At 35.7% G+C, this 24,051-nt stretch overlaps 1 protein-coding gene across 1 annotated transcript; it reads left to right on the top strand.

Annotated features, from left to right (window-relative positions):
- The first annotated feature begins 934 nt into the window (after positions 1–934).
- On the top strand, positions 935–23,684 carry CRISP1 (cysteine rich secretory protein 1). Its single transcript, XM_008691807.1, has 7 exons — positions 935–1,000; positions 6,850–6,987; positions 11,567–11,657; positions 12,754–12,902; positions 15,888–15,985; positions 18,113–18,201; positions 23,296–23,684. Exons 1-7 carry the CDS (start codon positions 935–937, stop codon positions 23,421–23,423), a joined length of 759 nt encoding a protein of 252 aa, XP_008690029.1. The 3' UTR covers positions 23,424–23,684.
- The last annotated feature ends 367 nt before the right edge of the window (positions 23,685–24,051 follow it).

Here is a 24,051-nt window from a genome sequence, read left to right as displayed (position 1 = left end):
GATCACGTGTCTTCTCCATAGGCAATAGAGAACTCAAATATAATCTTGTGTTTTTATATTAGTTTCCTGGTGTTACTGTAACAAATTACTATAAATTCAGTGTCTTAAAACAACGCAAATTTATTATCATACAGTTCTGGAGATCAAAAGTCCAAATGCGTCTCACTGAGTGGGCTAAAATCAAGACTCAACAAGGAGGCACCAGGGGAGAATCCATTTCCTTGTCTTTTTCTACTTCCAGAGACTGTCCACATTCTTTGGCTCATGTTCCCTTCCTCTGTCTTCAAAGACAGCAACGATAGGTCCAGTCTTTCTCATGATCCATCACTGACATTGGTTCCCTTTTCCACACTTAAGTACCCTTATGAGCTTACATGGATAATGCAGGATAATCTCCCTGCTTTATTTTTTGTTTTTAAGATTTATTTATTTGAGAGAGAGAGAGTGTGTGTGTGCATGTGTGCACACGACTTGGGGGAGGGAGAGAGAGATCTTAAGCAGACTCCCCACTGAGCATGGAGCCCAATGCAGGGCTCTATCTCAGGACCCTGAGATCATGACCTAAGCTGAAATCTAGAGTCAGACACTTAACCAACTGAGCCACCCAGATGCCCCAATCTCCCTACTTTGAAATCAGCTGATTAGCAATTTGAATTCCATCTGCTACTTTAATTCTCTTTTGTCTTGTATGCAACATATTCAAAGGTTCTGGGGATTAAGACATGAAATCTATCGTTCTTCCAATCACAGTTCTGTCTTCCTCTGTTGGTTCCACTGACTAACATATTCAACTTTGTTTTGATCCTGAGGATCTCTTTTTGCAGAAAATGCAAATATACTGTGGAAGTGGTTTGAAAACAGGTTTATTATAAAACATAATCCCAGAAGTTGACAATAATCTAAATTTATGTTTGTTTGGTTTTTTTTTTCAGGGATGACAATGAAATACTTCTTGTATTTGGCTGCTGCTGCTGGTTTCCTGCCTATTTTGATTATAAGAGTATGTGAGGATTGTATGTTTCATAATTACTTTCCAGAAAAGGATAAGAGCTACTCCTGTAGAACTCATTTTGTTACAGACACTGTTGTCAGGATGCTTTGTCACCTTGGTCTCACCATAGGCTCCAGTAGGCAAGTACTATTCTTAATTTCACGTTGCAGAGAAAAGAACCAGTGCATTGGAAGGTGAAGCCATGTGGCCAATGTCAGATAACTGGGAAGTGGCAGAGCCTGAAAGTAAACCTAACCAGTTTGTCTCCATGGGCTCATGCCAATTTCATTATAGCTCCTCTAGATAATTCAAAAAGCTGAGAAAGTAGGCCAGGAATTATTTCTTAATAACGTACCATGAATGCTCCATAACTAAATGAGAAAGAATATCGTTTGGATTTTTTAACCCAGAAAAGCAAGTATTTTATCAATATCCCAGTTGAACTGACTGTGAATATAACAAGAATTTAACACATCAAAATTAAATACAAAATTCAAGGTGTGAACAGCAAGAAGAGAAGTGTGAGGAATTATAAGCAATGGAGTCAATATATGAGGCCTATACCTCACTAATCATTAAAGACAAGAACTTCAACAATCACAAAATAAAAACAAAACAGGCAATGGTATAAGGAATAAGTCCTTAATATTTTATGATGGTCACCCAATAATATGTACTTCTCAATAGCCTCAATGATATAAAAAAACTACATTTTTTAATGTACCCAAAATATTTTTTTAAGATTTTACTTGTTTATTTGACACAGAGAGAGAGAGAAACACAAGTAGGGGGAGCAGCAGACAGAGGGAGAGGGAGAAGCAGACTCCCTGCTGAGTAGGGAGTCCAATGCATGGCTTGATCCCAGGACCGTGGGATCATGACCTGAGCCGAAGGTTGATGCTTAACAACTGAGCCACCCAGGCACCCCATGTACCCAAAATATTTTTATGATGAACTGAAGTCAATAGCTTTGGTATAGAAAATGAATGATTTTTATGTTTTTGTGTGCTAGTTAGAAGTCAGAAATGGAAGGGATTTAATTTTATAAATGAAAGGAAATCTATATACATCAGACAATTGGGATGCTGATTTGGGTCTTATCACTCACACCTGTTCCCCAAAGAGGAACCAGGTAGAGCTCTTGCCCAATACTCAATGATTCTCCAGTATGTTGGAAGTACAAACTTAAAAAAGAGTTCTCCTTCCACCCCTTTGGTGCTCTTCCCATTTTATTCCCCCAGTGTGGAGGGGGAAAACTTCATACTTCACAGTAAGGAAAAGATAAGCTGAAGCATAGCCACCAACAGAGAGAAAGGAAAGACAGGGAGAAAGCAAATTTTGCCTTTAAGACCTATCAGTACTACGCTGCTCTGAGTCACTTAGTCCACGTTCTAGGAGACAGCCTGGCCCAGGCTGCCATGTGAAAGAAGGAATCAGTGTCACAGTTAAAAGTCCAGATGAAAAAGTAGGTAACAAAAACTCCTCTCAGTCAAGGGAACCAGAGCTTCATCTACTTACTGACCAAGAATACAAAGGAAAAATATGAAAGGGTTGAAGGCATTGATAAAACATGTGTACATTCTATAGACAGATAATTATTGGAACATTTGCATTTTACAGAAAGTTTGTTCAGAAAATTAAGGCTAAGAATTTTAAAAGAAACAACAACATAAGACAAATTAAGGCCCAAACACAAATTCATTGCATAATATTAAACGTGAATCCTAGTTAAAGAACTCTTTTTTAAGTTTGTACTTCCAACATACTGGAGAATCATTGAGTATAAACTGTTACTATTTGTCTAATAAAAATAAACAGTATGATATACTCTCTTTTTAGACTCCAGGTAGAAAGCAAATGGACCAACCACTAGGCTTGAATCTTATTTTAAACTCCCCTTCAATGTTCGAGTTTACTAACCTACTAGACACCTAATTGAACAGAAATCACTTTTACTGACATATAGAGTTTTCCAAGAGAATCTAGAAGATGTTACACGAAAAGATCTTTGAAGGAAAAGTACAGGGAGTTGCAATCAGGTAGTAACAGGATTGGATCTTGTCTAAGGTAATTAGAGCCTTCTCTGATAAGGACAACAAGGAGTTGTTTCAAAGTAAAGTATCTCAACTTCAGAATTACTGACATTTTATTATGGAATAATTCTTTGTCAAGGGGGTCTGTCCTGAGCCTTTTAAGGATGTTTAACAAAAATCACTGGCCTCTATCAACAAGATGGCAGAGCAATACTCCAACTCAATCATGACAACCAGAAATTTCTCTAGACATTGTTTAATGCCTGGGAAATTGTTTAAGGAGGGGGTATATCATACCTGGTATAGAACATTTGTTTTAGTGGAAAATATGGAGGAAGGGTGAATGCAGACTATATTGCTTGAAGGGTGGGAAATTATAGACAGCCAGTACAGGCAACATTTTCGGGAATTTTGATAGGGATGGAAAGTAGAAAGTACAACGATTGAATGGGGAGGTGAAATAAACGAAAAGTTTTGTTTGTTTAAGTTACAAGCAACATGATCATGGATAAATGCCAGTGGGAAGGACAAAAGAATTGGTTGAAGATACAATGGAAAGATAATGAGTAATGTGAGATTTGGGGAAATATGGAAGAGAATGGAGTAAATAACACTGGGGAGAAATAGCTTTTGAAAGAATGACCTGTGTTTAATTTTTTGAGGAACCCACATACTGTTTTCCACTATAGAGTTACCATTCTACATTCCCACCAAGAGTACATCAGGGTTCCCTTTTCTCTACATCCTTGCAACACTTGAAATCTTGTTTTTAATAATAGCCATCCTAACAGGTATGAGGTGATAATCATTGTGGTTTTGGTTTTCATTTCCCTGATGATTAATGAGGTTAAGCACCTTTTCATATACCTGTTGGTCATTTATATGCCTTTTTTGGAAAAATATCTGTTTAGGGTCTTTGTGTATTTTTTAATCAGGTCATTTTTTTTGTTTTGTTTTTGCTAGTAGGTTATACAAGTTCCTTCTATATTTTGAATATCAATTCCTTATCAGATATATAGCTTAAAATATTTTTCCCATTCATTAAGTTGTCTTTTCATCTTTTTGATTGTTTCCTTTGCTGTGCAGAAGTTTTTTTAGTTTGATACAATCCTATCTGCTTATTTTTTCTTTTATTGTCTATGCTTGCCAAGACCAACATCAAGGAATTTTTTACTTATGTTTTCTTCTAGGAGTTTTGTGATTTCAGGTCTTACATTTACGTCTTTAATCCATTTTTAGTTGATTTTAATGTATGGTGTGATATAAGGGTCTAATTTCATTCTTTTGCATGTGGACATCCAGTTTTAAATTTGCCAAGAGGGTAAAGTTTATGTTAAATGCTTCTAAAAACTACACAAAATAATAACAATAGTTATAGTAAAGGGGACAGGAGGAAACTTTGAGAGGTGATTGCTATGTTTGTGTTCTTTTGTTTGTTTGTCTTGATGGTGGAGATGGTTTCACAAGTGTATACTTACCAAACTCATTGAATTGTATACATTAAACATGTATAACTTTTACATGTCAATTATACCTCAATAAAATGGTTAAAAAAAAAACCAAACAAGAAAGTATGATCTGTTCAGTAGTACCACGAGAGATAAGGAGGAAAGAATGAGACCAAATAGAGGCAGATTGGTAGACTGACCAAGAGAAGCTGAAATAGCTGCCTCTTTACTGAGGAAAATAGAACATACCAGAATCTATTGAGAGAGGTCAATGTAATTGGGGTAGAGTGCACAAGTTCTGCAATAACATTATGAAGAAAGACAAAGCAAATTAACCAGGTAATTCTATAGTACAATTGATGAACAAAATTAGGGCACTGTTTGAGATTAGACATCAGGATATTGGATGCCAATATTTGGCATTTTGTGGAATATTTTTCGGCCAATGTTCATCTGACTCCGTGGGCAGGGAAATTTTTGGTCCCTCCAAAGTGGGGGTGTTCCTAAATAGCGATGGGCAGGAAAGGATTCAATATTTTAGCAAGAAAGTTGTTGAAATAAGAGAACATGAATAAAAAATAAAGAAAAGACAAAAGAGGGAAAATAGAGAAAATGAAGAATGAGCTAGAAGGCTAGATTATGTTGAAAATACTCAGAGTGATTGACCTTAGCAATCTGGAAGAGCAGGAAATCCTGATCAGGGAAGAAAAAGTTTGAACAGAAGATTTGGCATTTGGAGTGATTATGGAATATAGACTGACCACCATGGTGGAGACTAAAGAGACTTGGAGGAGAGGTCTAAGAGAGGAAGAATTCAAGGGCGTGAGATATCAGATGGTTGGAACCATTCAATGAATGCTGAAGTCCCTTGGGTTGATGGCAGAAATTGGGGTGGGCAGGATGAATTTGTTTCAGAAGGCCCAATTTCAGGGCACCTGGATGGCTCAGTAAGTTACACATCTGCGTTAGGCTCAAGTCATGATCTCAGGGTCCTGGGATCAAGTCCCGTATAGGGCTCCCTGTTCAGCAGGGAGTCTGCTTCTCCCTTTTCCTCTGCCCCTCCCTGCCCCAGCTCATGCTATCTCCCTCTCAAAAAATAAATATATAGATAGATAAATAAAATCTTAAAAAAAAAAAACAACAAACAACCCAGAAGGCTCAATTTCAATGAATGAGAGGAAATAATAGGAAAACACTATAGGAGAATAAATCTTCAAAAATGAGATGGTAGACCAATATGTCATGAGTTTCACTGGAGCAGAGTTCAGAGGAGCAAGGAAAATTTAATTTGGATATGGTAAAGTGATTCTAGTGGTTCCCCACCTCTCCTCTCCTCTTGTCTAGACAAGATCTACATGAAATATGGAAGAAAATAGCACCACATGAGTGTGCTTTTGAGGAAATGATGTCCTCAGAGGATAGTCTCTAGAGGGGTCTTCTGGATTCCATATTTATGCCATTTCCCCGTTCCTGTTTTATGTTGATATAAAATAAATGAAATAACTACTAAATTTGAGCAAAGTATGGTGTTGGGTGCTATCCATTCAGAAATTGCTAACAGTCTTATGGTACCTGAGGAATAAATAGATGCTACTCAAATTATACTACATATGTTTTGCACTTTTTAAACAAAAGGAATGAAGTGCATGTAATATATAATACACACACAAAAGAAGCTGCTTTTTATAGCAACTAATGCTAACCTAAAATATTAAAGCCATTTAGTTTTCTTCTTAGTTGCAAGATAAAGGGTAAGCAAATTAAAAGAATAGTCATTAATTCTGGATTGTAGCTGATTTTAATTCTATTTTATACTTACACATATGTATGCAAATGTTAAAGTTTTTTCATAGGCAGAAGACAAAAAGGTAGAATCTGAGTTGAAGACACTGGAGGCTTTGTATTCGATAATTAATATCTTAGATTAGACACATCCTTTAGACAGTATTCAAGTGCTAGTGGTTTATTTAAGAAGCAAAGAGAACACTTGCAGGAAATGGGGTGGGATAGAGCCAAGGAAGGGAAGTTAGTCAGTAAAGGTGTGATATCAAGATATCGTCCACTGTGGTTTATATTGCCAGATAAAAAGTACTTTAGCATGGCCCAAAGTACCAATCATACACTGAAAAAACCCCAATCACAGTATATCCAGTGCATTATGCTATATACTTGTGTAATGTCAGATGACATTCAGAAACCCACAAGACGAGCACTGGAGAAATGGAAACTAATCTATTGAGCAATTGTTAATTTTAAAATGCTGTGGATCATTGTCTATTCAATACAAACTACAGATTCATATTGCTATAGGTCTGCAAGTAACATACGTGATGAATTACACATAAAAGAAGACTAATTAATAATTTTCTGATCACAGACAAAACCAGCACCATTTCCATATGTTCCATATAATACGCTCCTCACTGAACTGGCGACTGTCCAAGAAGAAATCGTTACTGTACATAACACCCTCAGGAGAGGAGTAGTTCCATCAGCCAGCAACATGCTGAAAATGGTAAGATGAATTAAACAGCAACAACAACGATGTTAATAATAGTAATAGTGTTTACTGAGTTTTTATTAAGTTCTCTTCACTTTCAGTATAATAAAGTTTGGTCTTCCCAAACAAACCTATGACTTAGCAGAAGAAATGGAGGCACAGGGGCGCCTGGGTGATTCAGTCAGTTAAGCATCTGCATTCGGTTCAGGTCATGATCCCAGGCTCCTGGGACAGAGCCCCACATTAGGCTCCCTGCTCAGCGGGGTCTGCTTCTCCCTCTCCCTCTCCTTTTGTGTGCGTGTGCTCTCACTCTCTCTCAAATAAATAAAGAAATCTTTATTTTTTTAAGATTTTTATTTTATTCATTTGACAGAGAGACAGCCAGCGAGAGAGGGAACACGAGCAGGGGGAGTGAGAAAGAAGCAGGCTCCCAGCAGAGCAGGGAGCCCAATGCAGGGCTAGATCCCAGGATGCTGGGATCATGACCTGAGCCGAAGGCAGACGCTTAACTACTAAGCTACCCAGGCACCCCTCAAATAAATAAATAAATCTTAAAAAAAAAAAAAAAAAGAAAGAAAGAAATGGAGGCAAAGAGGAAGTAAGTAACTTTCCCAAAATCAGTTATTAAATGACGGAGCAACAATTCCAACTCAGACAGTAATTTGATTCATAATGTACCCTAGGACAGTGCTTCTCAATTTTGAACAAACTGCTTGAAGACCTTGGTAAAACACAGATCCTGGGCCCCACTCTCTGAGATCCTGATCTGGAAAGTCTGGGGCGGAGACCACTGCAAGCTCCCAGCTGAAGCTGATGCCGCCGCCAGTGTTGTCAGCATAGGAGGCTTGAAGTTACAGAGGCAACTCAGAACTGTCTTCACTGGACAGAGCCCAGAGGCTAGACACTCAGCTGAGAATCAAGAAGTCCAGATTCTAAGTCAGGAGGTGCTACCAGATAAACCAATATTGACAAACCTATTTCCCAGGTCCCTTGCATCCCATAAAAAGAGAATTGTCTTTCCACTATAAAGCTGGTGTGTGTGCAGACTAGGTGCTATAAAACAGAACAAATTTAGGGAACTCTCCAGTGTATGAGGTGATTAGCTGTGTTTGTATTATCTCCCAGAAGTATCACTCAGGTTTTTGTGCAACCTTATCCTGGTTCCTTTAACCTTGGACTGGTCTAGAGTAACAAGAATTAGAAATAGCACTGGCTCTGGAGAGTGATTCTAAGGGACAGCCTCCTCATGCAAAAGATGAAGGGTGGGAGGCAAATGAATAAAAACATTATTTTGAAATCTCTCTCTCGGTCATCTTAAAATAGAAAGTGTTATTTAAACAAAACAATAAAAATCAGTAGCTTTCATAGGCCTTCTTGCATTGTGAGTGTTGTGCCTGACGTGTATATTGTGTTTACCGTTGACAGGCACTCTTTTAGAACCTTATTACATTAATTCATTTAAATCAGTAGTTCCGTGATGTAGCTAATACTATCATCTCCGTTTTACAGGTAATGAATCCGAACCTCAGATAAACTAGCTAACATCCAAAGTAATAAGTAGTGAATAAGTACAGATTCAAATGCAAATGGCACAGCTCCAGGCACGTGCTCTTAGGACAAATAGGGTCCAAACTCACTGGACTCCAATAGGGTCCAAACTCCTCGGTTTCCAGAAGAGCAAACACATTTAGCTAGGAGGGTCTAAGGAAATTTTAGGGTAAATGGAAAATATAGCCTCTGATTTCAGAGACTTTATTATTGTGGATTAAAGGCAAATGCAAAGGAAACTTTAGAACGTAATGTAAGAATGAATACATTCAAGTGCTAAAGTGTAAAGGTATGAGAGATCAACGAGACTATAAATTAGGTGACCAGTCCACTGAATCATATTTTCAAAGGAATATGAGAGTTGAGCTGTTCCATAAACAATGCATTGGATGTGGCTAGAAAGGAACCGATAGAGTTACAGCCGGGCTGAAGAGCCAATCACAACTGCCAGGCAGAGATTTTCCAGAAAAGAAAAAGTTTCTATACATAGGGTTAGATATAGATTGAATGGAACCACGTATTAAAGCCAGAATTCATAGCTTTGGTGCAATAACCATGAATACTCACTTGTGATTTTAATCATGGATCTACTACAAAAGAAAGGAGCATCTTACCAATATTAATCAGAGATAATATCCTAGACCCTTCCTCAAAGAGGTCTGAACCACAGACTGTATAGAATGAATATTGCAGGTAGTTTATGCGACAAGATAAGCATACTCCAATGGAGATTAGCGCACAGAATGTTTATTGGAGAACAATCTCCGGATTGACACCTACCGATGGAGGTAGAGAGAGAGGCAGCAGTGAACATATGGAAAAGTTGGATTGTGATGGGCAATAGAGGGCTCAAATAATTCTTCAGGAAGCAGAACAACTAAGACAACCCTTCGAAGTTGTCCTGAGTAGGAGGGAAGTGGCTTGGAATTTACAGTTTCCACGTCAACCAGTTATTGGGTATGGATGGAATTATGCTCCTGGATGCAGGACAGTTTTAGAAAGGACAGACAGTAGAGCTGTCAGTGGGCAGGACTCCCAGCTTAAGAGGAAATAAGTGCTTTGGTTGAGAGAGTGACCTGGTAGTACACCACAGCATACACAACAAGCAGTGAGTTAAGTTACCCAGGTAAATTCTAGTCCTGATCACTTGGTAACTTGGTCACAATAGGCAAGTTTTTTACCAAGGCATGCAATGATGATATTCCCACTGCCAGGAGATCCAGTGTCCTAACGGGATGTGTTGTATCATCTCTACTCCCTTGGGTAGATGTATCCACTACTAAAATAAAGCTTTTCTTGCATGAAACAATTAAACCTTACAAAACCATGCTTTTGCTTTGAGTCTAGGCTAATGGCTTACTTTTTTTATAATAATTTTTTTATTATATTATGTTAGTCATCATACAGTACATCCCTAGTTTTTGATGTAAAGTTCCATGATTCATTATTTGCGTATATCACCCAGTGTACCATGCAATACGTGCCCTCCTTAATACCCATCACCAGCCTATCCCATTCCCCCACCCCCTTCCCCTCTAAAGCCCTCAGTTTTTTTCCCAGAGTCCATAGTCTCTCATGGTTCATTCCCCCTTCTGTTTACCCCCCCTTTCTTCTTCCCTTTCTTCTCCTACCTATCTTTCTACTTCTTATGTTCCATAAATGAGTGAAACCATATGATAATTGTCTTTCTCTGCTTGACTTATTTTGCTTAGCATTATCTCCTCCAGTCCCGTCCATGTTGCAGCAAATGTTGAGAAATCGTTCTTGTTGATGGCTGAGTAATATTCCATTGTATAGATGGACTCAAACTCAATACACAAGAAACAAATAAAAAAATAAAAAAATGTGGTCCATATATGACTTACTTAATTCATCTCAAGGTTTAGTAAATTCCGTCAACCTGAACGGTTATTCTGTAAAACTAACACAGATGGAAGCATACACATATAACAGTTAAACTTTTTTGCCACCAGGAAAAATGTTAAAATCCTAAGTCAGATGTCACCCAAAACTTACTCTAAAGAATAAGTGAATGATTTATGTCAAAGCCCATAGTAAAAAATGAAGTCTACAACTTTTGTTGGTGATGTGTTCCATGCAGATATTAGAAGTCTTTAAAGTGGATGTACGCAGTGTGCTGGAATGGATGGAAGAGTGTTAGGGAGGACATTTGTCAGAGTCCCATAATTAGTAATATAGATTTTCTGCCTCCTTTCAACTTACTTGGAGATACACCTGACAAAAGGCTTCAACTCAGCACAACTGACAGACATTAAGAGTTAAGAGCACACATTCTGAAAACAGAATAACCTGGATTCTAATTCTTTTTTGGCTACTTATTGGTTGTGTTATCCTGAGAAATTATGCAACATCTCGGTGCCTCAATTTCCCCGTTTGCAAATGGGGATAATAATAGTACTTCCCTTGTAGAGTTGCTCTGAGTCAAAATGAGAAAATACGCATACAGAATTGGTAACAGATCCTGCCATGTGGTATTAGCTACTATTTTTTATTATTATTTATAATTTTAGATGGAGATGTGTGGCACTGTACATAGCTGTTGTTTATTTATTGAGCACATAGTATAAGATTTGTCATATCACAATTGTATCGCGTGAATTACTACATTAAAACTTTAGAACAAACAATTAGGCATGAATGGTGGTTCACATTTCACAGATGAAGAACATATTCAAAAAGATTAAATAATGTGTCAGAGATAAAACTGCTAATAAATAATGGAATGGATTTCTAACTCTGATCTGTTTCACTGAAAGCATTTACTTAAACTCTTTCACACTTCTGAGAGAGAAGCTATATCAGAACGTTATTACCAAATTTTGATTTTGTAAATTCAAGGGCTACCATAGTGAGTCAAAAGTTTTGTCTTCCTCTTCCAACCAGAGCATTTAATATTATTATTTAAATTGTTAGCTTATAAAATTGAGGATATCGCTAGCCTTGGATTTTTACAAACAATAAACTAGAATATTATCATGGAAATGCCAATAAGACCAAGTGCTTATATTTTACCCTTCCACTGTAGGACTGGAGTGAAGAAGCTGCACAAAATGCTGGAATGTTGTCAAAGCAGTGTGAATTAAGAGAGAGCAACTCAATTAAGAGGCGAATTACAAGTAGGTATACATCTGCATGACTCATCTCCATATTCAGAAGTCCTCAGGGATTGTTAAGTAACCTGGCAAGGGTGAGTTAAGTCATTCAGTATATGATATGGCCCCATAAGTGACAGTGGATTGTGGCCCACCACACTGTTTTCTTATTATTAATTTTTAAATTTGGATGTTCAAATTTCAATTTCCAGATTCTGATCATCAGAAACAAGAATCAAAGCTCTCAATATTACAGAATAATTGAGTAAGACAATGATAACTGGATGGACAGCTGGATAGCTAGAAGCTTTCCTCTCTATGTAGTTATTTCAGCTACACACAATATCACCCTAGGGATATCTCCGGCTTTGAAATACTAATACACTTGAGAGGTGAGTTCTATTCAACTCTACTGAGCTGTACATGAGGACAAATTTAGGTGTTCATGAATGAGTCCATCTCATGGCATATATATTACGTGGATCACTACTGGTTTCCAGAAAAGCTATTTGTACTTCCTATGTAAGTAGACATTATTAACATTTATGAGATACTTGTTTATTATCAAATATTTTAAAAATCTTAATGAAACTTCCATATTTACAAATTATTGGGCATTTTTGCCTAATGTTGACCTGTGAATTAGCAGTGTCTTTCTACCACAGAGAAAGGTAGATCTCTCCTGAATACCATTTTGATCAAGATCCCATGTCACAAGTGAATGGCTAAATGAGCAAAAGTTTATTTCAAGGTCCTTGCATAATGAATACCTCTGTGTGGCTGTTTTCAAGTCATGGGTCCTGTTGCAACCCATAGGCTACTTGGATTGGTTTCACCCTTCTCAACAGCTCAGAAGTGGCAGAGACTGAAATGTTGATCTGATTTCCAGGCTTGCACATCATCTCCTACTGTCGACTTCCCACCAAACCTAAGTACCACAAGTTCACTCATCAATGAAAATGATGATTGCTAGCAGAGATACAGCTGAGTTTGTTTTCTTTTATAAGACATTGCTTGGATGACCAGTGAAATATTTGTAAAATGAAAATGAGGAAAATATCCTTGTAATATATTTCCAAGTTTCTTCAAGTATGACACAGATTTTTTTTCTCCCTTTCAGATACTTTTTGTGGAGAAAATATGCATTTGACAACTTATCCTATTTCATGGTCAAATGTAATAAAAATCTGGTACAATGAATCTAAATATTTCAAGTATGGGGAATGGACGTCACTGGATGCCGACATAATAATTAAGCATTACACTCAGGTAACCTGTGTACTTGCAAATATACACATTGTTTAAATGACTATAAGCATGTGTGGAAATTAGGTGACTGAGAAAATCAACTTGACCCGCTGAGTTCCTGTTATAATATGGAACATAAGGAAATGTGATTCCCTCAATACATGGCTTAGAGAAGCTGCTTAACTGTTTAGCTTCCTTTTTTATACATTTGGACTTTTGGGAATTAACAAAATCATAAAACATTAATGTGACTTATAAATTACATTTCTAATATGTGTAAAGAATGAAAATAATAGTACCTTATAATACAGGGAATCCTCTTCTTCCTAGTTTATTTTTATTGTTGTAAAATTATATGTACATATGTATATATGTGTAAAATATATACACACATATTATTTTTATTTATCATATATAATTATATATATACATATAGAACATATATACATATAGGACACATAATAATTATTTGGATATGCATATGTGAATATACTTTATAAAATTTTCTATTTTAATCATTTTAAAATTATGGAGCATTAATGTTCAGTAGCATTAACTACATTCAAATTGTTATGAAGCAATCACTACCATACATCTTCAGAAATTTTCACCTTCCCAAACTCTGTGCCCATTAAACAGTGACTTCCCATTTCCCCCCCTCCCCAGCCTCTGGCAAGCACCATTTACTTTCTGTGTCTATGAATTTGATTACTGTAGATACCTCATATAACTGGAATCATGCAATTTTTGTCCTTTGTGTCTGCCTTATTTCACTTAGCATTATATCCTCATTTGATGCTCATCCATGTTGTAGCACGTGTCATAATTTTACTCCTTTTTAAGCCTGAATAATATTCCATTGCACGTGTATACCACCTGTTGTTTATCCATTCATCCACTGATGGGTATTTAGGTTGTTTCCAGTTTTGGCTATTGATAATAATGCTGCTATGAACATTGGTGTACAGATATCTGCTCATATCTTTCAATTCTTTTGAGTATACATCCAGAAATGGAATTTCTGGATCACATCGTAATCGTATGTTGACTTATTTAGGAACCGGCATACTGTCATCCATAACAGCTGCATTATTTGACATTCCCAGCCGCAATGAAATTTCTGATTTCTTCACATCTGCACTGTATTGGTCTGTTTGGACTTCCGTAACAAAGAACCCAGGCTGACTAAACAACAGAAATTTATTTTCTCACAGTTCTGGTGGCTGGAAGCCTATGAACTTCTGCAACATAGTTTGTTACTGTGAGAGCTCTCTACCTGCCTTCATTTCATTATGTCCTTGCATGGACTTTCCTTTCCCTTCATTTCCTTTCCTTTCCTTCCAAGCATGCACTTGCAGAGAGAGAGAGAGAAAGAGTGAGAGCATGAGTGCCAGCACTCTGGCACGAACCCAATCAGATCATGGTTCCACCCTTAGAAGTTAATTTAACGTAAATTACTTCTGTAGAGGTTCCATCTCTATTTAGTGTTGCTGGGTTATATCAGGTTATTTGGGTTTTTGTTGCTGAGTTGTAAGAGTTCGTTATCTAGAATATCTAGATATCCATCCTTTAGCAGGTATATGATTTGCAAACATTAATTCCTATTACATAGACTGCCTACTCACTCTGATGATAGTATCCTATGATGCACAAAGGTTTTACATTTTGATAAAGTCCAATTTACCCATGTTTTTTTTTTTCCTTTTCTGTCTCTGCTTTTGGTGTCTTATCCAAGAAATCACTGTCAAATTCAATATCATGAAGTTTTTTCCTTATGTTTCCTTTGAAGAGCTTTTTTATGGTTTCAGCTCTTACACCCAGGTATTTAATCCATTTTGAGTTTTTTTTTTTTATATGGTGGAAGGTAGGGCCCAAATTCATTTATTTGCATGAAGATATCTCGTTTTCCAACTTTATTTGTGATAAGGCAGTCCTGTCTCATTGAATCATCTTGGCACCCTTGTTGAAAATCATTTGACCATATATGTGAAGATTTATTTCTGGACTCTATTTTATTTCCCAGGTTTATATGTCTATTGTTATGCCAGTACCACTGTTTTAATTACTGTAGCTTTGTGGTAAGATTTGATGTTAGAATGCATAAGACTTCCAACTTGGGGCTGCTTTTGCAAGATTTCCTATTTAAAAATCATAGACTTAATCATTCATGGATAGCAATACAGGTATTCTAAATAAAAGACTAGCAAATAGCATTCTTATTTTACAATTGATAGCCTTGGACAAAAAGGATATGTTCTAGGAAACCAAGAATGTTGTAACATTAGACTATTTATTCATATAATTTGTCCTATCAAACAATCAAAAGATAAAAATAAAATGATCACCCAGAGAGCTTAAAATCTGACAAATTTGTGACATCAATTCCAACCTTCTATTTCTTTCAGATAAAGGTAGACTAGACCTACCATTTACATCCAAGACCGTTAGTTCCATCACACTCAGATAGTAACTTAGTATTTCCTCTTCCAAACACTTAAAAAAAATTATTATCCAATTCCCACAATACACCTATGATGTAGAAGATAGTATTATTTTATCCCATTTTACAAACAAAAAAATAAAATTTCAAAACATAAACTGGTAAATACCATACAACCAGGAAATGGTAGAGATAGAATTTGAAACCAAGATGTTTTGCCTCATAGGCCAAATCTACACCATGCTTCTTCTCTGATGATTAAGTACGTTCCTCCCATGGTTTCATTTTTATATAATCACCAACCAGGCCTTCATCATGTTAACCTGATTTTCTATACAGATTTGATAATAGAATGAGCCAGGATTAAGGATGGCCAATAAGTGTGCATATGTATGTGTGCTATCCAGACACATGGAAATTTTTCTGTTTCTATGACTTCCTAATAAGCCATGCTCAAAGCATCCTAAAAACAAACATGTTTATTTTCAACATGGATGACAATATTCATATTGTAATCATTTAGCAAAAGTCAAATTATTAATAAAATAATCTCTTTATCATTACAGATTGTTTGGGCCACATCTTACCTCATTGGCTGTGGAATATCACCATGCCCCAAAAGATTGTCAACTCAGTATCTCTATATTTGCCACTATTGTCATGAGTATGTATTATACAGCTTGGTGAGAAATCTACCCCTCTTACATAATCCGGTTTCTCAAACAATATAAAAGAAAACTCAAATAAATATTTCATTTCAATTAAGCAGATCTTTAGGGATAAAATGTCATTTAGCCAATACCTAAAAACATGACACACATACACACACACACACACACACACACAATTTTATTTATATCATATGTTTAAAATAAATGTATATTTCATTAACAGAATGTCCCAATTCAAAGCTATTACCAGCAGTCTTGCTCTCTGTTATTGATTAGCATAAGCGAAAAACATGGATATTTACTTCAACAATTCTGGAGTATGTTTAGAATGCAAGGGCGGAAATATAGGGGACCATCAAGAAAAAACAAATGGAAAAATTGAAGTGTTCTTGTATTTAGCTTTTTAGTCTAACTGTTGGTATATGCCTTTTCTTTAGAAATTGAATTTACATGTTATCAAGGCGTGAGTAATAACTCCTAGAAGAGATAATCCGATTGCTTCAGTGAAGGGCAGGTGGACCCCTTTGCTTTATCGACTGTGGTTGCTCTATAAGCAAGATCAGATCAGACAAAGATGAGTGTAGGAGCCCACAGGAGCACACTGTGTGGCTCCAGTGGTAATCATGAGAAATTAGAGATTGTTCAGAGCTTGATCTAGCCCTGTAATAGTTCACTACAAAAGCCTGTTTAAATATACTCTGCTAAGGAAAGTTAATAAGTGGTCTGCATATGTCTCCTTCAGCTATCTGTACTTAGGTAGTTGAATATACAAATTTTCCATTATACTAAGGGCTCCAAGCATAGTGTTTAACTGCTATTCCCCATGTGTGTTGCAAAATAAAAAATGTTCAATATGAATCAGTGAAAATTATTTATCTGTTGATATGCTACCATATTTATACTTTAAATGAGGTCTCCCATATCAGTGTAGATTCAGTAGATATATTTATATAAGAGCTCTATATGGGTTATTTTCTGGTCTTATCATTTCTTGATTTCAGCAGTTAATATTTGTTATGATTTTATCTATATAATTAATACTGAAGACAGTAAGATCTCTTTGGATCTACAACACATCAATTGTACTAAACCTTTCAGGGGGCTGGTAGTGGTTTCTGGTGAACTGACACTTACCTAAAAGTAAAACACGTGGAGCTGTGATAGAGAATATTCTGCAGCAAAGATTAAGCCAAGAGTCTGACTAAATCCCTTACTGAATTAAGTAATAAGTTTCTTTTATAAAGTGAAATTTTGGGGCACCTGGCTGGCTCAGTTGGTAGAGCATGTGACTCTTGATCTCCGGTTCATGAGTTCAAGCCCCACACTGGGCATAAAGCTTACTCTAAAAAAAAAAGTGGAAAAAAAATAAGATGAAAATCTAACAATTCAGATATCAAAGAGAAAAATATCAACTAGAATGCTATTTTAACCAGAACATTTACTTTATTTTTCAAGCATATTAAGAATCAGTTATAATCTACATTGTTTTCTTAGATATCTGCAGGTAAGACTGTCTTCTCTGAATTTCGTATTAGCTTAGAACTAGAAATTCTCATCTACTCTCTGTCCCCCAACTCTACCACTTTAGATTTAGCCATACTCAGGGATTTTCATTTTTTTTTTAATGCTTCATGTGTTTCTACACAAGAGTAACATGTATCAATTTTCTCATGATATTGTGCAAGGTGAAATTAGGACATCTCCATCTTGACTCACTTAAAATGTTCTTAACATGGCCTTTTACATGACTGCTTAGCAAGTCCTTCTGGGTATAAATAAAGAAAAATGACCAATTATAGATTGCTCTAAAGCTCTTCTGCTTGCTAAGAACTGACTGTTCATAGGTCCCTGTCCTGTTAGAACTTAACTGTCTGAATAGGGTAAATTCTTTCAAAATGTTCTTAGGACCCCACAGTTGCCTGTTACACATGCAAAAAGATAAATTGTCATCATTGCTAGTCTAGAAATCTTAAACCTATCTTAAAGATTATCATCACTATCTAGAAGTGGTTTTCAAAAATTGTTTTCAAGGTTGATTATAAATTGTGAGTAAAATTTTATATGCCTTGCCCAGGCACCAATTTTATAACATCACCTTTTCCTTTATTCCTTTTCTTAAGGGGAAATGATCCTGCCAAAAGAAATGAACCTTACAATGCAGGAAGTCCATGTGGGGACTGTCCAAATGACTGTGAAAATAAACTTTGCAGTAAGTCTTACATTCAGTTTGCTTAATGTAGACCATTGACGCAGGAGCCATGTGTCCTTCAAATTACGGGTTTTTGACAATATTGCACCTTTCTATAACTCTTTTTCTGAATCATCGCATAGGAAAGAACAACAGTATTTCTTATTTCCCCTCCCTGAGTGACCAAGAAGTTGACTGATGAAATCTATTACACTGGATATTAGAATGTCTAGGCCTAAACTCAAGCCCCCCGCCCTAAAGTTTAATGACCCTAATAGAGAAAACCTGGATAGATGTTAATATAACATTTACACATTTTTCTCTGCTCTATAAAAAACTTTTGGCTCTCTTATTGTAACCTTAAAATCAGATGTATTGTTTTCAGGATACCAGCGTTCTCAGATTCTTGCTGCTCCGTAACTCCCTTACCGGTCTGACCAATTATTAGGGCATGTAATTTCTTATGGAATGGGTCTTATTCTTTTATGTTCCCACTGACACATCAGAAGATATTAGTTGGTGGTTACACTGTCACCTTACAGCACTTCTTTTTATTTCTTAAATAAACCTTACCTATAATATAGCATTAACCAAATGGGTTCCAATTACATGTTCATTCCCTTAGATAGCAAAAGTTCCTTTCTCTAGAGACTCCTGAAAACGTAACTCCTAATCCCTGAGTATAATGTTGGTAAGATAATTTTCAACGAGTTTGTAGAGAAATAACTAATACAGGAAAAAACCCAGACTTGGAAGGACAGAAGACTTATTTTCCTACACCTAACCAAGTCACTCTGTTTACTCTTAAAGTAGGGAAAATGAATTCTCTTTTTCAAATTCCCTCTCTTTAAATAGAGAGATTCATAGATAAATACTCTTCTTTCTAAGTCTCCTTTATTCTTTCTCTTTTTTTCCTTTTTCTCTTACTTTCAACCTCATTTTTTTGCATTTTTTTCTGAAAAGAAATGTAATTGGAGAAAAATAAAATATCTACTAATTATCTATGCTGGGTGGATGGAGTAGGTTTTTTTAATCCAAGATATAAAAGCAATGTTTATAATGGTATAAAAAATGTAATAGAAGTAAAATGAGAGTGGGAAAGAGAATGCATTACTCAAAAAGATTAAATCTATGCTATAAAAGATGCATATCTTAAACTCTTTGCTCACCTATAAATGCACAAGAAGATGAAAAATATTAAAGAAAAATAACTCAGATTGGACCACACTGGAATGGAAACAATGCTTAAAATATAAGACCTGGATATATAGATATAAGCAGCTTCCTGTAATTCAAATAAATTTTATAAAAACAAAATTCATACTATAAAATAGGGGAAATTATATATATTAATATAATTTATATTATATAACAGCAGTAAAAGCAGTTCTAAGAAGGAAATTTATAGCAATAAATAGCTATAATAGCAACAACAACAACAAAGAGCTCAAAACAACTTAACTTTATCCTTCAACTACAAAAAGAACAAACTGAGCTCCAAGTTAGTAGAAGGAGGAAAATAACAAAAATCAGAGTGGAAATAAATAAAATAGAGACTGAAAAGACAATGAAAAAGGTCAATTAAAGGAAGAGCTCTTTCATTAAAAGATAAATGACATAGAAAATTTTTTAGCTTTGGGGCGCCTGGGTGGCACAGCGGTTAAGCGTCTGCCTTCGGCTCAGGGCGTGATCCTGGCGTTATGGGATCGAGCCCCACATCAGGCTTCTCTGCTATGAGCCTGCTTCTTCCTCTCCCACTCCCCCTGCTTGTGTTCACTCTCTCGCTGGCTGTCTCTATCTCTGTCGAATAAATAAAGTAAAATTAAAAAAAAAAAAGAATTAAAAAAAAATTTTAGCTTTACCACACTTACAAGAAGATGGAGAAGAAGACGAAGAAGAAGAAGGAGGAGGAGAAGGAGGAAGAGGGGAAGGAGGAGGAGAAGAAGGAGGGGAAGAAGAAGAAAGGGAAGGGGAAAGGGAAGAAGGGAGAAGAAGAGAGAAGAAGAAGAAAAAGAAAGAAAAGAAAATAGAGGACTCAAATAATTACAATTAGAAATTAAAGAGAAGACATTACACCTGACACACACAAACAAAAAAGAGCATAAGAGTCTGCTATGAACACCTGTGTGGCAACAAATTGGACAACTAATTTGAAGAAATGGATAAATAAGAATTTATCCTATTCATACATACAACTTACAAAACTAAACTTAAAGAAAAACATACAACTTATAAAGACTAAATTATGAAGAAATAAACATACAGCCCGCCAAGACTGAATCATTAATAAATGGAAAATATGAACAGACTAAATACTAGTAAGGAGATTGAATCAATAATCAAAAATCTCCCAACAAAGAAAAGCCCAGGACCAGATGGTGTCACTAGTGAATTCTACCAAACATTTAAAGAAGAATTAAAACTCATACTTCTAAATCTCTTCCAAAAAATGGAAGAGAAGGGAACACTTCTCAACTCATTTTATGAGGCCAGCATTACCCTGATACTAATATCAGATGACACTGATTTAAAAAAAAAAAAAATTGCAGGTCAATATATCTGATGAACATAGGTGCAAAAATCTCAATGAAAGTTAGCAAACCAATTGCAAAATACAGTGAAAAGATCGCACACCACAATGAAGTGGAATTAATGCTAAGGATGCAAGAATGGCTCAACATCTACAAATCAGACAATATGAAGAATAGAAATCATATAGTCATCTCAATTGATACAGAAAAAGCATTTGGCAAACTTTGACATTCTTTCATGATAAAAACTCTCAAATTGGGTACACAGGTATAATGTTACCTCAACATTATAAAAGCCAGATATGAGAAACCCACAACAAGCATCATATTCAGTGGTGAAAAGTGAAAAGCTTTTCCTCTAAGACCACGAACAGGACAAGAATGCCTACCTTTACCATTTTAATTCAACATAGTACTGGAAGTCTTAGTGCAATTACAGAAGAGAAAGAAATACAAGTAATTAAAATCAGAAAGGAAGAAGTAAAACAGTCTCTACTTGCAGATGACTTGACAGTATATATAAAATACCATAAAGACTCCACCAGAAAACTATTGGAATTAATAAACTGAATTTAGTAAAATTGCAGGATTCAAAAATCAATATACAAAAACCAGTTATTTTTGTATATACTACCAAACTATCAGAAAAATAATTTTTTTAAAAATCCTATTTATAATTACATCAAAAAAGAATAAAATACCTAAGAATAAATTTCACCAAGGAGGTAAAAGATCTATATACTGAAAATTATAAAATATTGGTGAAAAATAATGAAGACACAAATAAATGGAAATATATTCCATTTTTTTTGAATTTCCATACTATCCAAAGCTATCCACAGATTCAGTGCAATCACTATCAAAATTCCAATGACATTTTTCACAGAACTAGAACAAATAATCCTAAAATTTGTGTGGAATAACAAAAGATAGCCAAAGCAATCTTGAGAAAGAAGAATAAAGCTAGTGTATCATGCTACCTGATTTCAAACTATATTACAAAGCTATATATAGTAATCAAAACAGTACGGTATTAGCATAAAAACAGGCACATAGATCAATGGAACAGAATGGCTAACAACATAATAAATATATACATCTTTATTTATATATATTTTTATTTATTTATTTAATATATATTTTAAAAAAAAGAATGGAGAGCCCAGAAATAAATCAATACACATACAGTCAATTAATTTATAACAAAGAAGCCAAATACATACAAAGGGAAAAGATAGTCTCTTCAATAAATGGTGCTGGGGCAACTAGACAGACAAGCACATGCAAAAGAATGAAACAGGAATCATATATTACACCACACACAAAAATCAACTCAAATGGATTAAAAACTTGAACACAGAACCTGAAACCATAAAAATCCTAGAAGAAAACATGGCACAAACTCTTTGTATCAGTCTCGGCAATGGTTTTTTGGATTTGACACTAAAATCAAAAAGAACAAAAGCAAAAATAAACAAGTGAGACTGCATCTAACTAAAAAGCTTCTGCACAGCAAGGAAAACCATCAACGAAATGAAAAGACAACCCACTGAATGGGAGAAAATATTTGCAAATCATATGTCTGATAAGATGTTAATCTCCAAAATATATAAAGAACTTATAAAGCTGAATTTAAAAATCTAATTACAAAATTGGCAGGGGAACTAAATTGATGTTTTTCCAAAGAAGATATGCATATAGTCAACAGGGACACGAGAAGGTATTTAATTGGAGCACCTGGGTGGCTCAGGTTGTGATCTCAGGGTCCTGGGATCGAGCCCCACATTGGGTTCCAGCCCCACATTGGGATCCCTGCTCAGCGCAGAATCTGCTTCCCCCTCTCTCTCTGACCCTCCTCCCTGCTTGTTCTCTCTCTTTCTCTTTCTCTTTCCCTCTCTATCATTCTCTCTCTCTCTCTCTCAAAAAAAAAAAAAGGTGTTTAATATCACTGATCATCAGGGAAATGCAAGGATACACTGCATACCTGTTAGAAGGTCTATCATTAAAACGACAAGAGATAATAAGTGGGGGCAAGGGTGTGGTGAAAAGGAAACCCTTATGCAATGTTAATGGGAATGTAAATGGGTGCAGTCACTATAGGAAGCCGTATGGAGGCTCCTCAAAAAATTAAAAATATAACAGTCATATGATTCAGCAATTTTTCTTCTGGATAGCTATCTGAAGAAAACAAAAACAGTAACTCAAGAAGATACAATAGCTTAAGCATGGAAACAACCTAAGGGTCCATTGACAGATGAATGGATAAAGAAAATATTTTATATATTTATATACACACACACACACACACACACTCACACACATACTCTGTATACTGTTCAGCTATAAAGCAAATGGAAATCTAAGTGAAATAAGTCAGACTTAGACAAACACCATATGATCTCACTTATATGTGGAATCTAAAAAAAACAAACTCAGATACAGAAAACAGATTGGTAATTTTCAGAGGCACTAAGGGTTTGGAGGGGCTGGGTAATTCTGTTTATGTCTTTAAGGAGATTATCTCTTTCTTCAGTAAAGGTGAATTTTCTAGATAATATTTTGTAAACGTGCTTTTTCCTTCCAGCCAACCCCTGCCTCTACTATGATGAATACAGTAACTGTCAGACACAAAAACGAAGTTTCGGATGCAGATCCCAGTCAGTTCAACAGTTTTGCAAAGCTAGTTGTCTCTGTGACAAGGAGATAAAATAATCTTTTTATTTGCAACTATAATGTGCTGTTGGGGAAATGTCTCCTGGAGTACATCTTTTGCCTTACTTTGTTTCAGTAGCTTCTGTTAAGTTTCGTTTGGTTTTAATTACACTTGAGATCCTAAATTTTACTGATCATATATAAGCATCAATAGATTTACATCAATGCCACCCACTCCTATCCTGATACTTTCTGAAGCAGGTTGACAAAATTCAGCTGATGGTGTAACTGGCCACCTTGACGATAACCTCTGCTAGAGGAGGGTCTTTCCCTGTTAACTCCTTCCCCTGTTTTCCCATGTCTCCAAACCTCCTGATGTTGTTTCCCGGCCCAACTAACATGCACTGCAATTCTTTATTTCATAACTTTACTTCTGTTTTAAATTGATCATTAAAATAACCCGTAAAGCAATCAAAAAGTCAAGTCTTATTACTTGCTAGGCAAAGTGCTTAATTGGAGGTTTAAATGTCTCATTGTTTCATTATTATATCTATAAGCATTTGTAAAGTGGGGGGAAAATTGTGTTCCTTACTTTAACAAAATATGTACTCAGCACTGATTATACACGAAATGTAATGCATATATAGAGGGTATTGTCTCCCTTATTTCAAATGAAGATGTAAATATT

The sequence above is a fragment of the Ursus maritimus genome, unplaced genomic scaffold, assembly GCF_017311325.1.
Source record: "Ursus maritimus isolate PB19 unplaced genomic scaffold, ASM1731132v1 scaffold_29, whole genome shotgun sequence".
Lineage (NCBI taxonomy): Eukaryota > Metazoa > Chordata > Mammalia > Carnivora > Ursidae > Ursus > Ursus maritimus.
This window is presented reverse-complemented; position numbering and strand designations above follow the sequence as displayed.